Source organism: Emydura macquarii, unplaced genomic scaffold, assembly GCF_026122565.2.
Source record: "Emydura macquarii macquarii isolate MOO-44397 ecotype Brisbane River unplaced genomic scaffold, CSIRO-AGI_Emac_v2 contig_2193, whole genome shotgun sequence".
NCBI lineage: Eukaryota > Metazoa > Chordata > Testudines > Chelidae > Emydura > Emydura macquarii.
Window position 1 is genome coordinate 73,060 of NW_027132330.1, and position 27,088 is coordinate 100,147.

Genomic DNA, 27,088 nt, shown 5'->3' on the forward strand with positions numbered 1-27,088 from the left:
GTCTGCAACCAACGTCCCGCCCACGTCTGCCTGCCACCACCGGCCAAGCACAACGGGGCTGCCCAGCGGCCTCCAGGTCCCCGGTCAGATCCAGGCCTACAGGGACCAGATGCACCTGGACAGGGCCCCGGTGTGGGGTGGGCGTTGCCCATTCCACCAGGTCTCAGACGGGACACACGGCAGGATGGCAGCAGCTGCCAGCAACAGCATTTCCCACCTCATGCCACGTGGCAGGAAATCAGTCACAGGCTACAGTGACTTCATTTCCACCTCACGTCCCATGACAAGCATGACACAGCCATGGCCTGCCCCGGGCCAGCTGCCACATCCCCCAGCCAGGCACATGCTCCCTGGAACGTGGCTCTGCCTGCACATGCCGCGTGCTCCCTGCCCTGGCGAGCCTTGGGGACAGGAGCCCAGTGCCACATGTGACTTCACCATCTCCTGTGTGACCCCACGGGCAGCCCAGGCGTCGCCGGCATCATCGCTACATGGTGCTGCCTGCGAGGGCTGCAGGCTAGCACCTCCCTTCTTCTCAGGGGCTGGCTGGCAGGCAGGTGCCCTCCCCAGGCAGTTCCTGGTTGGGGCTCTGGCTGCAGGGGGCCAGGCAGGTTTCTCGGCTGTCTGCGCCCTGCCCTGCTGGGAGCCCCACTGCTCCCGATGCAGTGTCACCTGCCCTCGGCACAGCTCGGAGGAGTGCCTGGCACGGCCTGGTCGGGAAGGCAAGCTGGAATTCAGACTCTCTCTAGCGCTTGCTCCTACTACGCCAGCCGCAATTCAACCCCCTTGCTTCAAATGGAGCTGTAACCTGCAGCATCGCTGGTACCGCCTGCGCCACCTCACGTGTAAACACGGGACTCCACTCTGTCCTGTACAATAAATCCCCCTCAGTACACCCACCCAGCCATGCACCCCGCACAGAGCCATCCGCTCCCCTCTGTGCTTACCCAGCCATCCCTGCACATAGCCACCAGCCCACACGCATGCCTCCCTCTCCACCCATTCCTCCCCCTCGATACACTCACGCATCCACCCCAAACGTATTTCTCCACCCGTCCCTGTACGTACCCCGCCATTCACCCACCTACCCACACCTGTGCACCCCCCATGTACGCCTCTATCCCCATCTGCACCCCACCCCACCCTCCTCGGCTCCACCTCGCTTCACAACAGGGCTGCGCTGCCTGGGCCGGAGGTAGGACAGGCGTGGACAGAGGCCATGCAGCATGGGAGCACTGGAAGGGGGCACATGACTCAAGTCCCTGCTCCTCTGGTGTCCAGTAATGCCAATGGGTTGGGCAGGGGCCCCACAGGGAGCATAGCCCCCAGCCCAACCCAGAGAGACAAAGGACAGCCCCGGGCACTCCCCACTTATCTTCCCTTGGAGGGGGAGCCACAGAGAGAAGTTCCGTGCCTGCCTTTTCTGGGGCCCTGGGTTAGCGGCTTGTGCCCAGCTCTTTTTTGATCCCTTGGCCCCGCAGGATCCCTGAGCTCTGAGCTGCAGCAATGGGGGCGGGTTTCGGGGGTTCTCCCGGAGAGTGAGTGGCTGCAGGGCAGTTGCTAACCGTGGCTAATGGCCCTCAGCCAGTGATGGGGAGGTGTCACAGACAGACCCTGTGCTCAGGGCAGGGACTGCCGCTGTGCACGCACAGTGCTTCCAGGCCCTGCCACTCCACACACGAGTCCATGAGCCCCAGGGCTCTGGTGCAGGCCCAGCCGGGTGGGGGACGGGGGCCGCACAGTCAGTCCAGCTGCCTGAAAATAGCCCATGTCCACCAGCCCTTCCTTTCCCCTCTTCCAGGAGACAGCTCCACTCCAGGGCGCTGGGCATGCCCTGCCGGCCGCCGAGCCCACTGCTGGGCAGTGCCTGTCTCTCTGGGAATGGCACCCCATAGGGATCCCAGCGCAGGGACGGGCACTGCCCATGTCCCGAGTATGGTGTCCTTGCCAGCTCATGGTGGGCATGGCTCTCCCAGCCCCAGTACAGGGTTGGGATCAGACCCAGCCCCCCAACTCCACCCCCATGTGGGGCTGGGCACAACCCCTTCCTGCCCCACTCTGTGCAGGGCTGGTGTTGGGGATCCTGTGCAACACCAGGCCCAGGAGAAGGAGCCTTTTCTCATGGAGGAAAGAGAACGCAAGCAGAAGCCCAAGCTCCATGCAAGGGCAGGTTAGGCCCTGACCAGGGCTCGCACCCCGTCCCTGGCCGAATGAACCTCATCCACTGAAACTCAAAGGCCGTGCAGGAATCGCGCATCGAGGGGCGCGGCCCACCCGCCCAGGGCAGCCTTTGAGTCCTAGGGTGATGTTCATGACTGCAGCCGGATTCCCAGAGCCCAGCCCCGAATCCAGCTCTGATGGCAGAAGAGACTGGCCCAGGCAGGGGCAGCTTCTCCCATCCAGAGAGACCTGGCAACCCCAGATCTGCCAGGGCAGAGTCGGCCCCGGCCTGCGGCACTGCCCTGTTACCTTGTGCCCAGCCCCGGGCTCCGGCCCTTCATCTTGGCTGCTCGCTTTAACCGCCTGTAGAAAGGAAACGGTGACCGGCCTGTCAGGGGCCACGGAGGGGGAGGGAGGCGTCCGGGGCTACAGCCCACAAGTCCAGGGATTGCAGGCGTAGCCCCTGACAGCACCAGCACCCCGGCCTCTCCCTCGGAGCCACGGCACAGCCAGGCTGGGGCCCAGCAGGCATGAGGCTGGCCGCCTGATGCTCCACTCCACGGCGGTGGATCCCTGTGGGGCTGTGTGTACAGCCTTCTGGGCCAGACCCAGTCTCTCCACAGGCTCCAGGCCAGACTGCCCAATCACCACGAAGGCCAGGCAACACGACGGCTGCCCTGGGCTCTCCCAACGCAGCCCAGCCAGGGCTGAGCGTGGCTGGGGAGACAGAAGAGCTGCAGTCGTCACCCCAAACGCTCAAAAAACAGGACATTTGTCACAACGCTCATGAGGGTTTGTGCATTCGTCCTGTGTCTGAGTCCACGTCCCACTCAACCAACCGACCTGGCCACAGAGAAGACGACACCCTCCCAATCACCTGACTGCAGGAGCTGGAGATTTAGGGAAATCGCGAGTCACAATATAATGGTGAGAGTGGGCGGCACTGACACAGCCATCATCAGGCTCCAGCCCCTGCCATTGACCCCAACTCCCCCAAGACTGCTCCTCCATGGGGCCCCCGAGTGCTATCGTAGCTCCCCTCCCCCACCTGCTCCTGGGCACCCATCCAGACCCCACCGGGCAGCGACAGGCCCACCCCATCTGCAGTGGCTGTGCCCCCAGCCCCTCACTCACTTGTAGAAATTTCTGTTGACCTTCTTCTCTGCTGGGAAGCCCATCATGCCGCAGACCACACGGCTGTTGCTGTGGTTCCAGCCCTTGTCGCAGATCTGCACCCAGCCCTCCTTGTAGCGCACCTCCACGATGCCCTCTGTCACCGGCAGCCGCTTCCTGGCACTGGAGACCACGGGCCGCAGCCTGAGCTCCTCCACCTGGTTCTGCTCGGCCTGGGAGAGGGAAAGCCAAGCCAGTCCTGCTGGGCTCCCCCCGACAGACCCCAACCGCCTCCCCAGAGCTCCCAGCACCGACAACGGAGCGCAGGGACCACACTGTGCTCGCCGGGCTTGGGCATCCGGGAGACGAGCCTGGGCAGGGGCGAGAGCTGGGGCAGGGCAGGGCAGGGCAGCCCCCATGAGCAGGGCCCCGGGATGACAGCAGCCCCGCTGCATGGGCCCACAATGGGGGGGAGCAGCCCCGCTGCGCGGGCCCAGGGATGAGGGAAGCCAGCAGCCCCGCGGTTTGGGGCCCAGGGATGGGGGGGGGGCCAGCAGCTCCGCGGTTTGGGGCCCAGGGATGGGGGAATGGCAGTCCCTGCGACGTGGGGCCCAGCAGGGATGGCAGCCCCATGGGATGAGGACTGCAGCTGCCTAGCTTGGTGGTGGACTCACCTCGATGACATTGGAGTCCACGTAGCCGGGGAGACGCTCATCCTTGCAGATCACACCCGCGTCCTCCTCGTGGCTGCAGTCACTGTTCCCCCAGCCCCGCGACTTACAGTCCACAATGCTCTTCTCGCTGCCTCTGCAGCTCACGTTGTCCAGCCAGACCCGCCCTGCAGAGGCACCCAGGCCAGACAGGGGTCACGGGCAGGGCCAGGCCCCTCTGACTTCCCTCCTGGCCACACCACACCCTGCCCGGGGCCAGGGGAGGTGTATATAAGGTGTGGGGGTGCCTATGGGGTGTACATGGCAGGGTGGGGGCAGGCCAATGCAGCTCACAAAGAGGTCAGAAGAAATGTGAACCTTGCCCCCCTCCCCAATGGTGATTTCCAGAGGAGCTCCCAGGGGGCAGCAGGGGGCGGGGGGCAGCCTGGGGGTTTCTCCCACCCACAAAAAACAGAGCAGTCTCCTTAGGAACTACTCCCATTTGAATCCCAGCCTCTCCCCCAGCCACAGGATTGGGATGACTTCACATGCACCCTCCCCTCCCACCGGCTGTTCAAATCTACAGCGACACACAGAGCAAACACCCCACTTCACACGCTCACAGCCCCCCCGCAACACCCAGCTAGGGTGATCAGATGTCCGGATTTTATAGGAACAGTCCCGATATTTGGGGCTTTTTCATATATAGACACCTATTACTCTCCACCCCCGCCCCGGTTTTTCACACTTGCCGTCTGGTCACCCTACACACAGCAAACACCCACCACACGCACAGCCCCACTGCACATGCACACGCAGACGCAGACGCTGGCCCTGGCCGTCGGGGCCATGCTAGTCCCAGCCCTCACCAACGCCTTTGCCATATTTGGCGCTGTGGGTCCAGCCGGTGGCGGCCACGAAGCCCAGGTGGCGGCACAGAACATGGGCGTTGTCCAGCGTGAAGTCGTCGTCGCAGATGGTGCCCCACTCCTCATTGTAGAAGACCTCGATGCGCCCCTCGTTGTGCTTGCGGGGGTAGCCAGCCAGGCGGAACTTCAGCTTGGGGCTCTGGCTCTGCCCCGTGGGCATGGGCGTGGTGTGCTGGGCTGCTCCCACCCAGAGCCAGATGCTGCAGAAGAGGGCCAGGAGCTCCTGCCATGCCTGGGCACTGCTGCGCCTCATGTCTGAGATGGGCCTGGCAAGGAAAGGGAGATGGCGTCAAATGGGGTCCCCAGGCTGGAGGATGGGGTGCAGCCCCATGGAGCAGAGACTCTGATACCAGGAGTCAGCGGCAAGAGAGACCCAAGTGCCCTCACCCTTGCAGATGGGGGGAGGCAGAAGTCAAAGGGAGCCAGTGGGGGGGTGGACAGGCAGGGCGCTCAGGCAGTGGGGGTGGGAAGTGGACAGGCAGGGAGCTCAGGCAGTGGGGGGGAGGGGCAGAGAGGGCAGGGAGCCCACGCAGCAGGGAGCGGATGGGGTGGGGGCCCATGCAGCGGGGCGACATGGGTTGCTTACTGGTGGAACTGTGTCCGTGGTTGGAGGCCTGGGATAAAGCAGAGGTTGTCTGGGGGACGTTGCCCTACTCTTCCTCTGCCCAAAAGCTAAAGCCCCTGCCAGCCCTGCCCAGGGCCAGTGCCAGGGAGCTGCAGCCACAGAGGCTGCGCCATACTGGGCAGAACAGTTGGATCGCTGACTGCAGGGAGTGTGTTAAATGGTAGGGGCTCTTTAGTTCAGAGGGGGGCAGGACAGAGAGACAGCACAGGGCCTGGAGCTGGGAGGGGAGACACAAGGCTGAGCTGAGCAGGGTGGGCACTGGGCATGTGGGGACAGTCACTGCCTCTGATGGGCAGCAAATGCAAAGAGATCTCACATCAGCACCACCAGCCTGTGGAACTCTCTGCCACACAAACCCCCAAGAGCTCAGACACGACCTGAATCCTGGTGCCCTAGGACATGAGCCAACCCCCGACTGATGGGTCAGGCAGCTGCTGACTTTTGACTGAGCCATGCAGAGCTTCACAGAGAGCTCCAAAAACCCTAACAAAAATGTATTCAAAAACAGGCTCCCCTGCTGTCCCAGGCCAGCATCTACACCCAGCTGCACTGTCCATTACTCTAATACACAGGAAGTGAGCACCACGCGCTCTGCAGATGCATAGTCCGGACTCTGGTCTGGCACACCCAGTTCTCCTGGTACTGAGCCCAAGAACTTGTGTTTGGCTAACGCAGCTCCAGAAAGGCAGCCAGTCTGGGCTGGAAGACAGTTGTGCCAATATTTGAAAAGGGTAAATGGGATGAGCTGGGTAGTGCCAGGTGTCAGCCTGACATCACTCTCAAAGAAGAGAATGGAATGGCTGTTGCCGGTTGATAAGGAGTTAAAGGAAGGTAATATAATAGAATGCCAGTCAACAGGGGTGTCTGGGAAATATGTCTTGTCAAAGAAACTTGATTTTTTTGGGATGAGAGCACAAGTTTGGTTGATAAAGGTAATAACGTTGATGTAATAGACAAAGGCCCGCTCTATGCTGCGAAGGTAGGTTGATGGAATGTGGCTTCTGTCGACCACATAATGTATGTGTCAGTTCCCTCGACTTAAATCGCAGGAAAATTCGACTTAATAAAACCACCTCCGCAAGTGACGTAGCACTAAAATCGAACTGTATGGGTCGAATGAGCGGACGTCTAGGCGGAGCGCAGCACAAATCGAAGTAATTGGCCTCTGTGAGTTATCCCACAATGCTCTGCTGTGACCGTTCTGCATGGTCGCACTCTGCTGCACCGTGGCCACGTACACAGGAAACAGCCCCGGGAAATTTTGAATTCCCATTTCCTGTTTTGTCAGCATGGAGAGAGCTTGCCAGCAGAAATGATCATGGCGACTGCATGCCCCAAACGCGCTCCAGCCTGGAGTCTTGGACCTCATCGGTCTGTCGGGTGAAGAGTCTGTTCTGGCTCAGCTCCGAGCCAGCAAAAAAAATGTAGATATTTACGAGAAGATATTTGCGTGGCATGTTGGAAAAGGGACACAGGAGGAATGCCCAGCAGTGCCATGTTAAAATCAAAGAGCTGAGGCAGGCCTATCAGAAAACGCAGGAGGCGAACAGTCATTCTGGTTCGTCACCAAAGACATGCCACTTTTATGAGGAGCTGCATGCGATTCTCGGCAGTGACCCCACCACTGCATCACCATGCAGCATAGGTACCTCAGGGCAATCCAGGATGAACAAGGATGACTCTGTGGATGAGGAGGAGGAGGAAAACAGGGGCCAGGCGACTGAGGAATCCATTCTCCCTGAAAACCAGGAGCTGTTTGTAACCCCAGAACAGCCCAACCAGATGCAGGACAGCGTGACTGACCGAGATGCAGGGGAAGGCTCATCTGGTGAGTACGCACTGCAAATCTCATTTCTGTGGTTATCTCCCCAGTCCAGCTTCTTGTCATAGCGAAAAAAAACTGAGTGTGGTGGTGGGGATGGGCTTCCTCGTTGTTAGTTCACCTAAGCAAGGGGTTCCCCCTGGAAAAGAATGTTTATGTGCACAGGGATGCTCCGAGAATCCTCCATGGACATCTCCAGGAAACTTTCATTTAGGTACTCTGTGATCCTTTGCAGAAAGTTTCTGGAGAGAGCAGCCTTATTCTTCCACCACGATAGGACACTTTCCCCCGCCACTCTCTTATTAATTGTGCAGGCATCATCGCAGAACACAGCACAGCAGCATAAGGGCCAGGACTATACCCAGATGCTTACAGTAAATCCCCCCTTTCCGCCTGTTACCCTCAGGAGACCGATATCACTCATGGGCACCTAGAGAAGATGGCACCAATTTGCTGTGCCCACTCCACACAATTGGGGTTTTTTTTCCCTCTGCCACGGGAGGTTTTTTGGGGTACATAATCTGCAAGTTACAAGACAGCATGTGGTTGTGATGGATCTTAGGGGTCCTGAGACAGGTGTCTACATATGGTTTCAACAGGGGAATTTCACCACCACCACCTCCCACACCCTCTTCAAAAACCAATTTTTGGGATGGTCGGGGGGGTACAACAATCCTGCTGGTTGGGAAACTATGGACTTATGCAGCATGCCCTACGGGGATTTCACTGAATGGATGCACCAGCCCCTTACTTACCACAGCTGGAACGGCACTACGACTCCTGCAATAGGTAGGGATTGGTATGCGGCTCTGCTATTCCCCTGGGAACAGAAATGGGAGTTATTTTTACATTGTAACATTGCTTTTCGTCCATGGGGCCAGCTAACAATGGGTATCTTGTGCTTTGCTTGCCTTTCAGGGGACAGTGAGGCCTTCAGCTCAGCATCTACTACTCCCACTGACCACCTGTTGCAGATTAGAAGGCAGGAAAAAAAAAACTCGGGATGACATGTTCACTGAGATAATGAACACCTCCAGGGCTGCTGACACAGAGCTAACAGCCTGGAGGATTTCATTGTCAGAGAAAATGAACATGGACATGGAGAACAGGAAGGCGGCCCACGAACAGGAGCATGCAATGCAGAATGAGATGCTGCACATAACGAGGGATGCAGCAGGTTGCTATCGGCCAGGCTGGGCTAGCCCTGCTACTGATCCCTAATTCAGGGTAGATGGGAGCCAGCTGAGCAAGCTGGCCTAGAAGGAAGGAATGAGGAACAACTGTAGGACCTGGGGGGCCTATCAAAGCTCCCAGGAAGAGGATGCTAGAAGAAAGGGTGGAGCAAGTAACCAGAGCAGGTGAAGCAAGGGAAGGCTGAGCACCCTGCTGACTGAAGGCTGAGTCTGTAAGACCCCTGTGACCAATAGGAACTGTGTATATAGAAGGTGGTGGGCAACCCATTGTAAATGAAGCACACTGGTGGAACATGAAGTACTTGTCTGGACATGGCTTGTGGGGGCCATGTGCAAACCGCATAAGGGATCAGTCAGACATGTTGAGACATTTGGTTGAGCTTCAAGAAGAGCAACGGCAGAACAGACTCCCTCTGCAGCCCCTGCAAAACTCAACTCACACACTCCTTCCTAACGCCCACCCCCAAGCAATCTAGGAGGAGGTTGAGCAGGGTGCAGTACATGCTCCACTCCACGCTGGGTATGGGGAGCAGAAAGAGGCACTGGCCTCTTTAAGAAATGGGACTGTGTTGTGTGCTGTTTGCACAGTGAAACTTTGCTCTGTGTCCTCTCACAGCCCCATTATAATGCATGCAAAGTGTTGAAATAATTTCCTTTCCCTCCACTGTTAACAACCAACAATAAAAATTTACTGCTTTAAAGATCATTGCTCTTTCTTTATTGAAACAGTGGGGATTACCGCTGGGGGAGGGGCTAGCACAGTGCTCTGGTGCCGGGGGATGGGAAGAGAAGACAGGACACAGATTTTTCAGAAACATTAGTTCTCACTGCAAAAAACAAGGTTACTTACCAGTAACTGCTGTTCTTCGAGATGTGTTGCTCATATCCATTCCACTATACGTGTGTGCATGCCTCTGTACACGGCTACTAGAACTTTTTTCCCCTTAGCAGATCCCATAGGTCCAGCTCCGGCGCTCCCTGGAGCCCCGCGCACATGCCACGGTATATGAGGCACCGCCAGCCCTATGCCCCCTCAGTCCCTTCTTTCTGTCAACTCTGGCGGCGGGGACGGGGGGTAGGTTGTGGAATGGACATGAGCAACACATCTCAAAGAACAGCAGTTACTGGTGAGTAACCTTGTTTTCTTCTTCGAGTGCTTGCTCATGTCCATTCCACTATAGGTGACTGACAAGCAGTACCCTGGAGGTGGGCCGGAGTTAGCGGTGAGCTGCTTGCAGCCCAGCTCCGCTGAAACCTGCATCTTCCCACGCCCGTTGGACAGAGGCGTGGTGGGAGGTGAAGGTCTGTACCACCAGCCTGGCAGCTGCTCTGCAGATGCCCTGCCCTGGCACTTCCGCTAGGAAGGCTGTAGATGGAGCCTGAGCCCTGTTGGGTGAGCTGTGGTGGTGCCTGGAAGTGGCACCTTCACCTGCTCATAGCCGTACACCATGCAGGAAGTTATTCACAAGGAAAATGTGCCGGGCGGAGACTGGTGAAGCTTTCATCTGGTCGGCTGCTGCGAGGAAGAGCTGCATCACTCTCCGGAACGGCCTCGTACCTCTGATGTAGAAGCCAGGGCCCCTCTCAGGGCCTGTGGTTCAGGGAAACATAGGGAGAACATATGTTGGTCACAATGAAACTGGGAAACCACCATAGGCTGGAAGGCCCAGTGTGGCCTCAACTGAACTTTATCTTTATAGAATACAGTGGGGGGGCGCTCTGAGATCAGCGCCCTGATCCTGGAGAACTTCCTTGCCGAGGTAAATACCCCCAGGAAGGCCACCTTCCCGGAAGGCAGGAGTAGAGGGCATGACGCCATGGGTTCCAAGGGGGGTGGGGGGCCCTGGGCCAGGAAGGACCAGGTCGAGATCCCAGGGAAGCATCGGATTGCGGACCTGCGGATAAAGCCTCCCGCCCCCTCAGGAACCGAACTGACATCAGGTGGGAGAACTGCAATCCCACTTCCAGAGACTGATGGGCGGCTGATATGGCTGCTAGGTGGGCCTTCAGGGAGGTCGCAGCCAGTCCCTGGAGCTTTAACTGTGGCAAGTATTTCCTGGATCGCCTGCACTGGCGAGAGGCTGTGCGGAACACCCCGGGACTCCTCCCAGCAGACAACAGCCGCTTCCACTTAACCGGGTACACAACCTGTGTGGAGGGCTTCCTGCTACCCAGCAGGACTCACTGGACTTGCTCTGAGCGGCTCGCTCGTCGTCTCTCGGTCACCGATCCACCACTTCCTGAGGTGTCGAGGGTCCAGGTCTGAACACCGCAAGTGGCCGTGATCCTGAGATCTGGGATCACGCTGTCCCGGAGGCTCCCGAGGCGGGCAATCGAGAAATCCAGCAGTATGCTGAACAGTGCTGACATGGCCAGGCTGGATGAATCGAGATGGCATCTGTTTAACCCCTCCTCATCTTTAGCAGGACTGTATGCAGGAGGGGAAAGGTGGGAAAGTGAATATGAAGCTCTATGACCACTACAGACGGATCGCCCCTGCCCCTTGACCATGGAGAGAGCAGCACTGTGGACACCTCGTGCTCCAGTCCGATATGGACAGATTCCCTTTGGGGAAACCCCCCCTCCAGACGGTCATAGACGCCCTTTGTGGGTGCAGCGATCCATCGTGGTGAGGAAGAGCAACCCCTTGACGCAGTCCACCTCGTCGTTCATCACCCCGGGAGATGATCACCGCTAGGTCCTTAGGACTGATAGCTTCCCTTCATAAGGCTGACGAATGGGCTCCTCCGCCTGTCGATGTAGTACATGGTCGCTGCACTGTCTGTCAGCACCTGTGCCGCCCTGCCCTCGATAAAGTGGAGGAACATTCTGCAAGCCTGGCGAGCGTGTCACGGATCTTTACATCTGTGTGCCGACGCCTCTCCTCCCTTGGCCAGACGCCTTGTGAGCCGAGGTCAGTGCCAATATGGCACTTCACCCTCTGCCCGAGGCGGCCGATATCAGGGTAACTGAGGTAGCCAGCTCCACGAACGGAGCGCCCCTTTCACATCCCGAGGAGTCGTCCACCAGTCTAGGGAGGCTAGGGCTTGCTGCTGGGTTTTTTTCGGGGGTGGGGAAGGAGAGGGGAGGAGAGGGGACCGTAGCCTCCCGGTGCAGAAACTACCTGCTCGGACCGTACACCAAGGCTAGCCGTGACTGGCCCTGTGACCTGCCAGCTGTCGGCAACGTTTAGCTGTTGTCGTAGGGCATTTGTGCAGGTGGGCCATCCTGAGGGATGCTGTCTCACAGCACAGCTGAGGCAAGAAGGCCTGGCCCGGGAAGCAACCGGTCACACCGATGCCTTCCCTAGGCTGCACCTGAGTTAACGTGAAGTTTTGTTTGTTCACCAGCAGGACCCGACAACCGCAAGTGGCGCTTGACTGGATCACATTGCTCTGGACTTGGGACCTGGACCTGCCTCGGGCAAATCCTGCACCCCCTTTTGCCTCAAGCACCCAGCTACCACTGCCAGGCCTTCGGTAAACACTCTCTGGGCCGAGAACAGGCCACAGGGTAAAGCCGTAAAGCGTTAGAAGGAGCCAACCACTACGAGGTGAAGGAAGCGTTGAAGACATGCATCCCTGACATCCAGGGCAGTATACCAGGCTCCTGTATCCAATACTGGAGCTGGGGAGACCATGCGAGACATGAGACCCTTGCAGTATTTGTGAGATGACGTAGGCATGACACTGTCCTTAAATCCCCTTTTTCTAGGGGACGAAGAAGTACCTCGAGTAAGACCTCTTCCGCCATGCCCTGAGGGATCTCTCCCAGTGCTCCGGGCTGAGGCGGCCTCAACCTCTTGGCTGTGGAATTGCCACTGAGCGGGAGGAAGGGGGAGGTGTCATGGGGGTAGGGGGAAGCGGAGACGACCGGGGGGCCTAGCCCACCAAACCATATCAAGGACCCAGTGGTCCAAAGGCGTTCTGGCCCACACGAACCTGAAGGAGGGTAGAGGCTAGGGTGCTGCCCTTGTGTGCACCAGCAGAAAGGGCCTTTTCTGACTGCCCTATCGCCGAGATGACCCTTACTGAGGGCCTAAGGAGCCACTCGGGGCAGATGGTGTCTCCTAGACCCCCTGACTCTGTCCCATTGCCTGTAGGTCGCGAGACGGCCGTGGCTGACACCTCTGCTGCTGCTGTCCCTGGGGACCTGCCTGACACCTAAATGTCTGTGGCGCGTAGCGGCCCAGGGAACAGAGCGTGGTCTTGGAGTCCTTCGCATCCATCTGAACTGAAGACAAGGCTGACTCGTCCAAGGGAGGGCCCCGGAAGGGCTGCCGGACAGCTCGGGATTGCAGCCACTGACATCTGAGCTTGCCGATGGCGGGGGGTATGGCTCTGCCCACCGAATCAGCAGCAACTGAGGATGCCTAGAGTGCTGCTCTAGCTCCCGTGGTACCCTCTTCCGCAATGGTACACAAGTGCAGCGCCTGCTGCCGGGCAGGGCCTCAGCCAAGCGGCTCACTGAGTCCCACAAGAGCTCACCTCCTACTTGCTGGTAGTGCTACTGAATAAAACTTTTTCTCCAAACAAGTCTGGCTTACAATCACCCTTGTTCTCTGGAGTAGAGCCCGGCTGCCCTCCCTATCCCTGTGGTTGGCAGCAACCACCACCAGCGACTTGGGGCAGGGTGGTGAACAAGTATCCGACAAGTACACCCTTGGCTGGGGTGTAATACTTTTCTCGGCTCATTTAGGTATCGGCTACGGAGGAGGGGGTTTGCCACGATGCCCTCACTATCTTGAGCACCCCTTTGTAGACCAGGAGGGCTACCCCCACTGTGGAGGCCCACCGCTAGCATGTTAAAGGGACTGTCTGACTCCCCTTTAGCTCCTTCGCCTCCAGCCCCGAGGTGGAGGCCACCTCTTGAGCAGTTCCCAGTGTGCCCTAGAATCAACCAGGGCCCAGGAGTGTGCTTCATCCGGTGGGGAAGAGAGGGGGGGATTGGAGGGCTCTGCAGGTCGCAGCACCTCCTCCCGTCGACAGGCGGTCCCCATAGGAGTCCCTGCCCGTGGGGCCGAGTCATCGTCAAGGGCGAATGGTGGCCCTTTCTCCTGTACCTGAGGCACTGACTGCATCCCCGAGGAGTTGACAGACTGTGGGCCCGTCCCCCACCGAGCAACCCCATAGGCCTTCATGACCATTGCCTCTGAGGCCATCCAGGGCTACCTGCGCCTGGGGCTCTGGCACCTTTCGTTGATGGTGGCTCCCCCAGCGACTACCTCCCCAAAGGGACACCAAGGCACTGTCAAAAAAGACCACGGTGGCGCTGCCCCAAATGCTCTCACTGTGCAGTACCGAGCCCGCGGGGAGGGGGGGGGGGAAAGGAAGGAGCATCCCCTCGAAGTCGACAACCTCGACTACCAGGTTCAACATGGGTGCCGCGGCTGGAGCAGGCGTAGGGAAAACGCTCCGGCGAGCTGGGCTGACCAGAGCGTCATCCCAGTACCAAGGACTTTGCGCTCTGCATGCATGCCAGCGCTGAGTCAAACTCCTGCGACAGGTTCTGCGCAGCCTTGGTGTGGGGCGAACTCCTCGGTGCCGAGGCTGTCTCCAGCATCCAGGTTCAGTGCTGCCTCGGTGCAGCGGGCGAACTGCTCGGTGCCAAGTCTGTCTCCGGCAATCAGGTTCGGCACCGCCTGGCAAATTCCTTCGTACCGAGACTGTCTCCTGTGACCAGGATCAGCGCCACATAATTGCGGGCGAACTCTTCACTGCCGGAGAGCAGGAACAGTGGGATGGACCTCATCCGGTACCAGGGGGTCGAGACCGGTGTCGGGCAGGCGACTTCGCTCTCTGCCTCAATGCAGGTTGGTCCAGCAACCGCGACTTGGAATAACTTCTAGGGGAGCGTTTCTGCTCTACCCTAGGAAACCGGTCTGCTGGGGATCTCCTGAGCCATTCAGGGGGTCCCAACGCAGGCTTCTCCCGTAATGCCAGCCCCTTCTCTCTCATGGAGGTATGGGCAGCGGTGGCGTATAGAAGGCCAACAAGGCTCTTGCTGCCCGACAGCCTCCGAAGTCGATGGTGCCGGTAGGTGCTGAGGGGCTCCCCCACTCCTAAGATTCAGGGGAGGCTCCCTGGCTGGAGACGCTGGCTCAGGCAGTGAGCCTCCGTGATCCAACCTCGGTATGGAGGCTTAGCCGGTGCAGGGGAGTATCCGTGCTCCGAGCGCCGATTCCGTCTCTTCATGGTGCTGAGTCGGGCACGTTGGGTACCACAGCAGAGCGGGTTGGTTCAGAGCCGGTCGGGGGCTCCATGAGCGAGGATTTCAGGCAGATTTTGGTCTGAAAGCCTGCAGATCCATTCTGCTCCTTACGAAGGCTTCCCCCCGTGCTTCAGGGAGTGGGGGTCGCTTAGCGGGAAAGCCTTCCCACCGGAAGCACACGGCTTGAAGCCATGAGACCGGAGCATACCCGCTCCCAGTAAAGTCTCAGCTAGACTATCTCAAGGTCTCTAACTACCACTAACAACAGTTATTAAGCCAACTAACTAATTAACACAAAAAATCATTGCTTAAAGTTCAAAACACGGGGAATTAAGCGCTTGTAATGCAAGCACAGGCAGTTCCAGCAACCGTCATGGACGGAAAGAAGGGACTGAGTGGGCGCAGGGCCTGCAACGCCTCATATACCGCGGCATGGGCGTGAGGCTCCAGGGGGTGCCGGAGCCGGCCCTACGGGAGCTGCTAAGGGGAAAAAAATTCCAGCAGCCGTGCACGGAGGCGTGCACTCACCGATAGTGGAATGGACACGAGCAAGCACTCGAAGAAGAACTGATTTTTCAAGGCTTCCCTGAGGCGCAGCACTCCACTCTCACCGTTGCACTGGTGTCTGGCTGCTCAATTTCGGCAGCCAGCCTATCTGCCTCCACAACCCAACCCAATGGTAACTTCTCCCCCTTTGTCTCACAGACATTATGGAACACACAGCATGCAGAGATAACTGCTGGGATGTTTTTTTCACTGAGGTCTAGCCTAGTGAATAAACTGCACCAGCACACCTTTCAATGTCCAAATGCACATTCCACGACCATTCTGCATTTGTTGAGCCTATTATTAAAATGCCCTTTCTTACTGTCCAGCTGCCCGGGGTATGGCTTCATCAGCCAGAGGAGCAATGGGTATGCAGGGTCTCCAAGGATCACTATTGGCATTTCAACATTGCCAATATTTATTTTTTGGTCAGGGAAGAAAGTCCCTGCTTGCATCTTTTTGAACAGACCTGAGTTCCTAAAGATGCACGTCATGTACCTTTCCAGACCACCCCACATGGATGTCGGTGAAGTGTCCCTTGTGATCCACAAGGGCCTGCAACACCATTGAGAAGTATCCCTTTCGATTTATGTATTCTGTGGCTAGGTGGTCCAGTACTAAGATAGGGATATGTGTGCCATCTACTGCTCCCCCACAGTTTGGGAACCCCACTGCAGAAAACCCATCTACTATGTCCTGCACACTTCCCAAAGTCACTACCCTTCTTAGCAGAAGTCTGTTAATGGCCTGGAAAACTTTGTATTACAGCAGCTCCCATGGTGGATTTACTGACTCCAAATTGATTCCCAACTGACCGGTAGCAGTCTGGCAATGCTAGCTTCCACAGAGCGATGGCCACCCGCTTCTTCACTATCAGAGCCGGTCTCAAGTGAGTGTTCATGCGTTTCAGGACTAGGGACAGCTCTGCGCAAAGTTCCATGAAAGTGGTCTTTCACATACGAAAGTTCTGCAGCCACTGCTCATTATCCCACATCTTCATAACAATGCAGTCCCACCAGTCACTGTTTGTTTCCTGAGAACAGAAGCAGCACTCCACTGACTACAGATGGTGCGTGACAGCCAGCAGCAAACGGGAATTGTTTCGTTCTATGGCTTGTAGCAGGGCGTCTTGAGTAACATCACAATTTTCAGCACTGCAGCTCCTGTCTCGTCCTTGAAAATACTGCACGATAAGATGTGAAGTGTTTGTGATGCTCACAATGACAGTGCAGAGCTGAGCGAGCTCCATGCCTCTTTGGCAATAGCGCGTGCGCGGCAGAGACTGAAGGGTTTAGAAAAATGGCACGAAAAAGCAGTCTGTTTGTTTGGGACAAGAAGGGAGGGAGCAGGAGAACATTGCGTCATGGGAGGATGATAACCTTCCCAACAGCCTCTATGGCTAGTTGCACTGTGGGATAGCTGCCCCCGGTGTATCACTCTGATTGTTGACCCAAGCGCGCCGAACAGATCGACCTCTTTAAGTCTCTTGCTCTGAGGCATTTTCTTCAGTCCCTGAATCATCTTTGTGGCTCTTCTGTGCACCCTTTTCAGGTTTTCAACATCCTTTTTAAAATGTGGACTCCAGAACAGGGACTGTATTCCGAGTGCCCGCCTCGCCATTGCCATATGTGGAAGGAAAATCACCTTGCTGCTCCTAGGCACAACCCCCCTGTTCATATGCTCAAGCCTGACATTAGCCCATTTGCCCACAGCACTGCATCGGGAGCTCACGTTGCTTTGCTTGACCACTGTGATCCCAATATGAAACCAGGTTTGTTTGACAAAAGCCGTGTTTCCATAAAACCAGGCTGACTGGCATTAATTATATTCCTGTTCTTTAATTCTTCAGTGTTGAACTGAATTCTGGATCAGCTTTTCCATTATTTTGCCCAGGACTGATATCAGGCTAATTAGGCTGTAGTTACTGTGGCATCCTGTCTGCCCTTACTGAATACTTGCACAACAGTAACACTCTTCCAGACTCCTGGAATCTCCCCAGTATTCCAAAATGTATTAAAAAGTAACACCTCTTGGACAGAGATCGCCTCAGCCAATTCTTTTAGGAGTCTTGGGTACAAGTTATCCAGACCTATTGATTTTAAAATGTTTATCCCTAGTTGGTCGCGCAAAGTGAGGCCCTACAGTCAACTTGATGGCATTTCACTGTTTGGATATCATGCGATAACTTCAGAAGGCAGCATTCGATCAATGGGCGGAACCAGTTGATTTTGATGAGAAATGGGAAAACTGGAAGGTGGAAATGGGGGGACACAGAGGCCTGGCATGAGGTCGGCAGAGCTCACAGTTTCAGCCATCTCTCTAATTATCTGCAGGTCAAGGAACCAGCTGATGACACACTGACACCTGCCAGCTTAACCACCACCCCATCAGCTCTGCCCACCCCACAGTGCAGTTTAACGCGTTGATGCCTCCAACAACTTAGAGAGAAATGGAATAAAAAGATGGAAAATTAGAGTGGGGTAGGGAGGACACAGAGCCCTGGTGTGGGAGGGAGAGGGAATGGGGAACAAAGATCCCCGACGTGGGGGAGGAGCAGGGGGTCCCTGGCATGGGGCAGTTGTTTCTGAGGTTAGTGCAGGTGTGAGGGGCACAGGGCACACTGAGTGGCAGACTCTGATCAGATAGAGCATGGCTGGTGATTAGGGCGACCAGACAGCAAGTGTGAAAAATCGGGACAGGGCGCCTAAAGAAGAAAAAGCCCCGAAAATCGAGACTGTCCCTATAAAATCAGGACATCTGGTCACCCAACTGGTGATATGAGATACCAAAGCCAGTGGGCAGATAGTCTGTGGGCTGGCAGCAGGGAAATCCTTCACAGGGCCAGCCAAATCGTTGTCCCGCCCCCAGGGAAAGCACCTTCACCAGGGGGTATGAGCCTTTGGCGCTGCTCTGATCATCTCTGCATCTCACTGACCCCACAGGATCAGGACCAAAACTACGGACTTTCACCTGCAGCTTGCCAGAAAACTCCAGCCCTTCCTCCTGAACGAGGCCCTGCCCCCAGACCCCAAGCCCTGCCCCCCTCCCAGCTGCAGCACTGACATTTCCTGCGTGCTCCAGTCCCCCCTTTAGTCCGGAACTTCAAAGCCAGGAATGGACTCAATCTGTTTTGGGCTTCTGATCGGCATCTTCCCAGACAACTGCCGCTCTAACCCCGCTGGGACCTTACAGCGAAATCCCGATGCTGACTAGCTCACAGTCTAACTGCCCAAGGGAGGGGAGGACATGCAGCAGGCAGCTCCATACTGCTGCTCTAGGTTAAATTCCCTCTCTCTGCAGGGGGCACCTGGATTTTACTGCCCCTTTTGAGAGTTGAAGGCAGAGAGGCTGGGCCGATTTGACCCAAACATTCAAAGTTTCTAGCAGGAGACCCCAGCCAGCACAGCCAGAGGAACCCTAGGAACAGGGGCTGCCAAAATGGGAAGCAGAGAGGCTAGATCGTTCACAATGGAAATGTTGGGGTGCTCTGTGTAAACTCACACAGGCAAGAGCAGGACCCAGAAGGGCTGGAGCAGCCACTGTGGCACCCAGGATCAGGCCAGGGAGCAGACAGGAACCTCTGGGACTCCCCAGCCTGGAACTGTCTCCCTCCCTACTCCCCCACCCCTCCATCTGAGTCTCAGTAGCAAGGGCATAGGTCTGAAAGGAGACAGGGACAGAAAAACAGTCATTTCACTACAGGTCTCAGTTCTGTGTTTGCAAAAAGCAGGATGATTGCAGGGATAAGGAAACGCTCTCTAGTCCATTGGTAACTAGGAAGAGTGTTAAACTGCTACAAATAAACATCTTTAAATTGGCAGAACCAGATAACTTGCATGATGGTGTATTTAAAGCATTGGCCAGGAGCTCTGAATCCTTAGATGTTTGTCAGCTTGACTGGGAACATTGGGGAGATCTAACGTTGTGCCCATATTTAAAAGGGGTAAATGGGATGACCTCGGTTACTATGGGCCAATTAGCCTGACACTGGTCCCGAATGAAATCATGGACAGGCAGAGATGTGATGAAATGAGCAAAGAATTAAAAGTTGGCAGCATAAGTAATGTCAGTCAACCTGGCTTTATGGAAAATGGGTCTTGTCAAACAAACTTGATATTGTTTTTTAATAAAAACCACCTGTTGGATTGATAAAAGTAACTGTGTTGTCATGATATACTTAGATTTCTGTAAGGCAGTTGGCTTTATCCGATGTGACATTCTGATAAAAAGATCAGCACTCCACAAAATCAACGTAGCTCATAGTAAATAGATTAAAACTGGTTAATTGCTAGAGCCAAAATATAACTGTAAATGAAGACTGGTCACCCAGTAAGGGTTTTTGTAGGGGTCTTAACAAGGATCTGTTCTGGACCTGATGCTTTACAATATCTTTATCCATGATTTGGCAGAAAATATAAAATCATTGCTGATAAAATTTGCAATGATACAAAAATTGGTGGAGTGGTAAATCAGGATGAGGACAGGTCAGTTACACAGACGAACCTGGATTGTTTTGGCTTTGAGCAACATTGTTTTAAAAGAGCCAAAGGAACAAAGAATGTAGGTCACAATTACAGGCCAGGAGACTGTCCTGGATAGAATCATAGGGTGAAAAGGGGCTGCAAGGGTCATCTAGTCTGACCCCCGCCAAGATGCAGGATTTGTTGTGTCTAAACCATCCAAGACAGATGGCTATCCAGCCTCCTTTGGAAAACCTCCAGTGAAGGACCTTCCACTGCAGTGACACTGAGAAAAATTTAGGGTGCATTTGTGGCATGAGGAGATGGTTAAGGCCTTGTCTACATTAACACTTATGCCAGCAAAACTTTTGTTGCTCGGAGATGTGAAAAAACACACCCCTGAACGACATAAGTTTTGCTGGTATAAATAGAGTCCTGCGCAAATACAAATATGTGAAGAGGCTGAGGGAACTGGGCTTCTTTAGTCAGCAGAAGAGAAGAATGAGGAGGGATTTGATAGCAGCCTTTAACTACCTGAAAGGGGGTTCCAGGGATGATGGAACTAAGCTATTCTCAGTGGTAATAGATGGCAGAACTGCACCCCCAGCTGGCAGCTGCTCCAGCCCTGTGCCAGAAGTCCCAACCACCATGACCATCTGATCCGCGATCCACAAGAAATGGTCCGCAGATATAAAGCGGATATCCGCAGACCTGCAGGGCTCTAGGTATAAACGCTTGTGTGGACAGCACTATGTCAGCGGGAGATGCTCTCCTGCCGACTTAGCGGCCGCCACTTGTGTAGGTCTTTTATTATGTTGGCAGGAGAGCTCTCTCCCATCGACATAACGTGGCTACACAAGCACTTATGCCGGCAAAACTTCTGTCACTTGGAGGGGGTGTTTACTTCACACCCCCGAGTGACAAAAGTTTTGCTGGCATAAATGCTAGTGCAGACAAGGCCTAACAGCGCAAACATGGTCCTTGGAAGGCAGCGTGGCCAGGGAGCGGAGAGCCGGTAAGATGGGTGCTAAGCCATGGCTGCCCTTGCACAAGGTCTGAGGCCTCACTCGGTGTGAGGCAGGGCACAGAAACACGGCTCCTGGGTCCCAGCCTAGTGCCCCTTCCCGCAGGCTCCTGGATATTCAGTGGGGAGCCCCCTATCCCGTCTCCCTGGTGTGGCACAGCAGGACAGGCCCACACTTAACCCAGCAGCTTTGAGAACTCTGCCTGGACCACACCATGGCAGAGAGGGCACAAAGAGAGAAGAGGCAAGCCCTGAGCAGTGGTCAGGGGCTGGATTATGCAGGGATGAGAGGTTGGGGGAGCCCTCACCTGACTGGCCAGGAAACTGGGCCGGCACTCTGGCACCATGAGAGTTAGAGAAGCTGGGAAGGGAATGGGCCATGGGAAGCAGCACCTGGGCTCTGCGTTTCCTGCCTCTTCCCAGGGCCACCACTGGCTGGTGGGTGCTCCTCCCCACGCTCAGCCAAGTCCTTTCAAGGGCTGGAGAGAACAGGGTGTTTCCCTAGACACCAGACAACTGAGGAGGGCAGGACAGAGGGATAGGACACACAGACTGGGGCAGGGCGCTGGGCTAGTCCCCTCATGAGGGGCCAGCCCTGGACCCTGACAGGCAGCACATTTAAAATGCAAAGGAAATGTCTTTCACCCAAGACGTAAATAGCCTGTGGAACTCACTGCCACAAAGTTTCTCTGAGGCCAAGACCTTAGCAGGATTCACACAAGGCTCAGACATTTGTATGGACAATGGAGCCAGGCAGAGTTACAACGGAGAGCACCAAAAATTCAGCCAGGCTGTAACCTCCTCTTTCAAGGCTCAAGCCAGCCAGGGGGCTTCCACCAGGGCAGGCTGTTCAGGAGGGGCTGCTGGGGGTGCAGCGGCTGGTGTCGGAAGCTGTTGGACAGGAGCCTGGCATGATACCACCTGGCCGCTCCTGCGCTCTGGAACCTGGCTCTCCTGCTGCCGGTCACCCACTCGCGCCAGAGCCCACGTGCTCTCTGATTGGGGTTGTGTGCGCGGGGTTCCTGCCCACAGCAGGATGTTCGATCCACCTCATGTTGAGCCAACATGCTGGCCTTCCCCCAGCATGAATGGGCCTCAGACATGCACAGCTCTGCTGAGAGGCTGCTTCGGGGAAAGGGCTTGGAAGGACAGACAAGCCCTGAGCAAACAGCAGGGAGGGAGTTAAGAGAGAAGCACAGCTCCCTGAGACTGCTCAGGAAACCACAGGAATTTACTGACAGCTCCAAGGAACAGGCATGCTGCGTGCAGGGCCCAAGGCCACCTCCTGTTGGGGAACGGGGCCAGGAGCGGGGGCAGGAAGGGGTTAACACAGCCAGCTATGGGGAATGAAGCGGCAGGGCAGGAATGAGGACTCAGCAATCCCCCCACACCTCCCATGACCCTCTCAGCAGTTGTTCCCTTGCCTGGGGGCCCAGGGAATCTCCCTCTCACACTAGTACTGGGAGTGTCCCTGGGCTGCAACAGAGCCAGGACTGCAGCGTGGACACGGCCTGCTCTGCTCTGCTCTGCTCTGCCCTCCGACGGCACCCCCGTACTCTGACCTTCCTCTCCCCCACCCGCTCATCCAGGCCATGGCCAAATCCTGCCTCCCCCGCCCCAACCCCTCTTTCTGGGAAAGCTACTCCTATCTGCCCCCAATGTAGCCCTCATTCCCCCTAACCAGGCCCATGGCCCGGGGCCTGCGTGACCACCTCATCATTGCTACCTGGCCCCATCTCTCTGCACCATCCCCCTTGCTATGGTCAGTGTGTGCTCCTGGGGCAGGGACTGGCCTGCAACAGAAACCAGCAATGATAACCTGGAGCTGCTTGTACAGTGTCACTGTGACGGGGCAGAGCACAGCCTGAGTAGGAATGCGCGGCTCACCTGCCGAGCCACAGGGGCCAACCCTCTGCTCGGGATCCCAGGTCCTCACTGATGGGTTGACAGCCAGGGTCAGGGCCAGTTAGCACACAGCCTACTACCCGAACACACTCGTCAGTATTGAGCCAGGATCCGGACTGAACACTAAATCAGCGCTGGTCAAATGTTCAGAGGACACCAGAATGGGTGGCGTGGTATACAGGGATGGATCAGTTAAGCAGAACCAGCTGGGCTGCTTGGTACAGTGGGCTCATTTGAGCAACATGCATTTTAATACAGCCAAGTGCCAGGCCATCCATCTAGGAGCGAAGGATGTAAGTCAGGTGTAAGGTGAAACTGAACCCCGGAATGCAGCGACTGACAGAGCCTTACGGGTCCTGGTGCAAACCAGCTGAGCACGAGCTCCCCGAGGGACACTCTGGGTAAGAGAAAGAACTGACCCTGAGAACTAGAGCAAGAACAGGGAGGTGGTGTTACCTCTGCAGACAGCATTTGTGAGACTATCCCAGGACATTGCATTCAGTTCTAGTGCTCACCCTCCACAAGGGTTGTCGACCACTAGGAGAGGGATCAGAGAAGCGCTACAAGAATGATGCAAGGTCTGACAACCTTGTCATCGAGAGACCGAAGCAGTTCAATCTATTTAGTTTATCCAAGAGAAAGGTAAGGGGTGACTTGGCCTTGTTTACAAGTTCACATCCCACAGCCTAGCTGCTCCTCCATGAAATAATGCAGCAGAGAACAAGAAGGGCCACACTGAATAGCTGGGCAGCAATGGTGCTGGGAGCGATGCAGCTCGATGGGCTGGGACGGGAGACAACCTTGCTGCCAGGACACGCTCCCTCCACATACAGAGCATAGGGCAGGGATGGAGCCAGGTGTACTGGGGGAACCAACGTTAGTGACATTCCCAGGTGGCACCAGGAAGGGCTGCTGCTCTGTCCAGGGCAAAGACAAACCTTAGGGGTCCCAGGGTCAGACACACGAGCAAGACAGCACTTGGGCAAAGGCTGCTAAGACAGGAAGTCACAGCTGGAGAATCCTTAGTCTCAGTCAGTCCCTCTCCAAGGACTAGACTGCCCACTGCCCAGGGGCCACATGAAGGCAGCAGCAGAAGCCCTGTGCAGAAACCCTGCCTACAGTTTGACCCAGCCACCTTCCTCCATTCCCTCTCTGTCCATGACAGGCCTGCGGCCCCAGCCAACACAGCCTCCGCAAGGGGCCCACAGCCAGGTCAGGGGCTCAAACGACTTCTGGCTCTCCTGCTGAGTCAAGCGCCGCATGCAACTGGGGGGCCTGGCAAGAAAAGTGACACACATCCACGGTCACGCTCTCTGAGTAACCTCAGGGCCTCAGAGACGCCTGTGCTATCTTGGGCTCCACAGCCCTCCTCTCTCAGGAACTGAGCAGCGCTCCATGCTGCAGCTGGGCCTCTAGGGCAGAGAGTTTCGTAATCCCAGTGCCACAGGAAGAGCCAGGTGAACCGTTCTGCCCACAACAGACACAAGTCTGTGTGCATGGGAGGGGTGGGGCCAGGCCCCAGCCTCTATGGTCCCTCTCGGCCTGCCTGGAGCCTATGGTGAACAGAGGCTCTGAGAGGAAGTAGAGGTGCGGCCAAGACAATCCTGTAGAAACAGGGGATTTCTGGGGGCTCCCTAGTTTGGGCTGGGGAGTAGGCCAGGCTCACAGCCCGGTAACAGGGGCAGGACACAAGCCGCTGCCCTGGCGTTAACACAAAGGATATCTGGCCATCAGGGACTAGCCTGGTGCTCACAATAAAACCGCCTCACTTCTGAGACTCACCCTGTCCGTGAGCTGCCTGGGCCAAAGGGAGCATGCAAGGACATGCTGCCGTCCCAACTGTGCCCTGAGGGCACAGCTGCACCAGCCCGAGCTGGGGAAGATGCTGCATAAAAATAGCCATTTAAAGATAATTCAGGCCCCTCCAGACCAGGGAAGCAAAGCCTCCCTGAGGTCTTCTGGGCATCTCACTGCTACTGGCGCTTAAACAGCCAGAGCAGTGTATGCTCCATCCTCCGTGCCCACGGGCAGGAAAGCAGCTACTGTAGGACTGTGTCCTGTCCTGTCAGGCACAGCCTGGCCCTGGGGACCCCTTGCATTGCTGGCCCCAGACTGGCAATGGCAGCTCTCCTAACTAAGCACAAGGCCTCCACCTGGTGAAACACAACGGCACAGGGCTCCATAAGCATGTCTCCCAGGGCCCTGCTCTCTGCCTGGCTCCCCACTATATACAGAGCCCAGCTCTGAGCCACTGGCCTGCGGCCAAGCCCCCAAGGTATTTGGTTTCCCAAGAGACGCCTCCCTCAGCAGCCACTGTGACAGTCACATCACCAGGACAACGACAATGTCCATGGGGGCCAGCCAGGAGCTCCTAGGAACAGGAGGCAGAACTGCCCTGGGAGCCTTCCCTGGCCTATGGAACTCCCTGCCACAGGAGAGGAGACCACTGTGTGCCACACCTCAGCTCTGTGCCTGAGCTCCCTTGCAAGAGCCCCTCACTCACTCACACTGGCTGTGCCTGTTTCCAGCCCCACAGCAGGAGGGAGGGAGCTCACCCCAGCACTCCCGGCAGCATCTCCCTCTCCAGGCGGCACTCAGGCGCCCTACTGACCAGGGCAAGAATACCCAGCTAGGTGCCAGCTCCAGCCCCATCCCCAGGCAAGAGCAATCCCAGCCCAGGACCCGGGGACCCGTTCCAAAGAGAACTGCTTCCCTGCACTGTAAGACAACTGCAACAGCTGTGATCAGGGACCAGGGAGCTCAGCCCCACTGAACGAGCAGGGCTGGAGGGGGGAGGGCAGAGGATGCTGTGACCCTCCAACAGGGAAGAACAGGTGAGGCGGCCGGAGCTTCAAGGCAGGGCAGGGCAGACCCTGCCGTGGGCAATGCTGGAGCAGCTTCAGTCCCACGGGGAGGCAGGTGCCAGGGCAATTGTGGCTCCATTGGGCAGGGTGGGGGCTGGAGGTGTTTCATTAGCTGCTGGGGAGGTGCAGGGAGAGTTGAGAGGCCACCGTTACACACAGTGCTACGTACCCAGCAGCAGGGCTGTGTCCTCCCATCAGTGCTGCACTAACCACTATACCATTCTCCTTGCTTGGTATTGTAACCTACTCCCCGGCACAAATGCTCTCTCCCTCTGGCCCATGGTTCAGCACAGTGGAACACAAGGGGCTGGAGCAAAGCCCCTGCCGGTGCTGTGAGCTATGCCCATCCCCAGCCCCATGCAGCTACTGAGGCACAGAGCCAGAGCTGGGGACCTCTCGATGAGACAGCCAGGGGGTGGGAGGCCACTAGCCATTCAAGCTGCCGATTTCTGCCCCTTTCCTGAAGCTGCTGCCGCCCCCTATAGATCAGGGAGTTCAGTGTAGCCAGTATAGCTCTGCCCACCCCCCGGATCCCCCATGGGTACCCCCGCTGCTGCACCAGAGCCTGGAAGGAGGGAGCAGCAGAGGCCTTTGCCCAGGGCCCAGCAGGTGTGGTGGATGCCAGCATGGCCCTTGGCTGGCTTGGGTGGGTTCTTTGAGGTCCGCTTGGGGCTCTGAGCAGCTGCAGCCGGCAGCTTGTTTGCAGAGAGTGACCTAGATGGAATGTGCAGACACTTGGACCGCTTCAGCCGTCTGCAAACTCCGCCAGCCCCAGACGGCCGCTGGGTACAGCACTGCCAATGCTCCCAGGGCACAGGCTGCTCCACTTGGCACAGCTGCTGAGCACTACCCAGGGGGCACGGACCCTGCTCCACCAGCCAGCGCTCGCCTTACCAAACGCTGCTGCTGGAGACATCTGAACTGGGGGCTGGCCCCTCCTCGGAGGATAAATGGAGGCCCCCCAACATCAGGTCCCCCTCCCTTGTAACACATGCTCCTCCAAGAGCGGCTGCAAATTCCAGCCGCTGTGGAAATTCTGAGTCCCCTTCGGAGGTTTATAAATTACAGCTCAGCAGACAAGCTGCTGGCTGCCAGGAGCGCTAGGCAGCAAACCCAACGCACGCCACACAAGCCCTACACTACACAACAACCCCCATCTACACCACACTCCACAAACAAGCCACTGTGCTGAAAGAACCCTGCACAGGGATAGCAGAGCACACAATACCCCCAGCAACACAACCACAACACACTGTACACTCCTCAGTACACAGCCCTCTTCCCACACACACCGTAAGTTACCTCAATTGCACAACCCCGAAGCAATACAGCACATGCCTCCCACCCAGCCCTCACATACATGCACTGTGCAGACCCCCCGCAACTGTGCAACTCCTGCACACAGACAGCTGCCCCGCAACACACAACTCGGTCTCCACACACACTATACACACGTTCCCACTAGACAGCACTCCCTGAACTACACAATACACAAGTCTGCAACACACAGCGCTCACCCAGTACACAACTCCCATCCCAGCACACACACGGTCCACAGCCCCCTCAACACACACTCTACCCAACCCC

General features: G+C 56.7%; 1 protein-coding gene across 1 annotated transcript in view; it reads right to left on the reverse strand.

Annotated features, from left to right (window-relative positions):
• LOXL3 (lysyl oxidase like 3) overlaps positions 1-27,088 on the reverse strand; it is a 44,211-nt gene that overhangs the window by 16,498 nt on the left and 625 nt on the right. Inside the window, exons 2-6 of the mRNA XM_067558849.1 lie at positions 8,055-8,119; positions 4,793-5,118; positions 3,948-4,111; positions 3,295-3,506; positions 2,470-2,523 (exon numbers count right to left, since the gene is read on the reverse strand). Coding sequence (XP_067414950.1) covers positions 2,470-2,523; positions 3,295-3,506; positions 3,948-4,111; positions 4,793-5,105 — 743 coding nt within the window. The 5' untranslated portion in view covers positions 5,106-5,118; positions 8,055-8,119. The remainder of the gene's footprint in view (positions 1-2,469; positions 2,524-3,294; positions 3,507-3,947; positions 4,112-4,792; positions 5,119-8,054; positions 8,120-27,088) is intronic.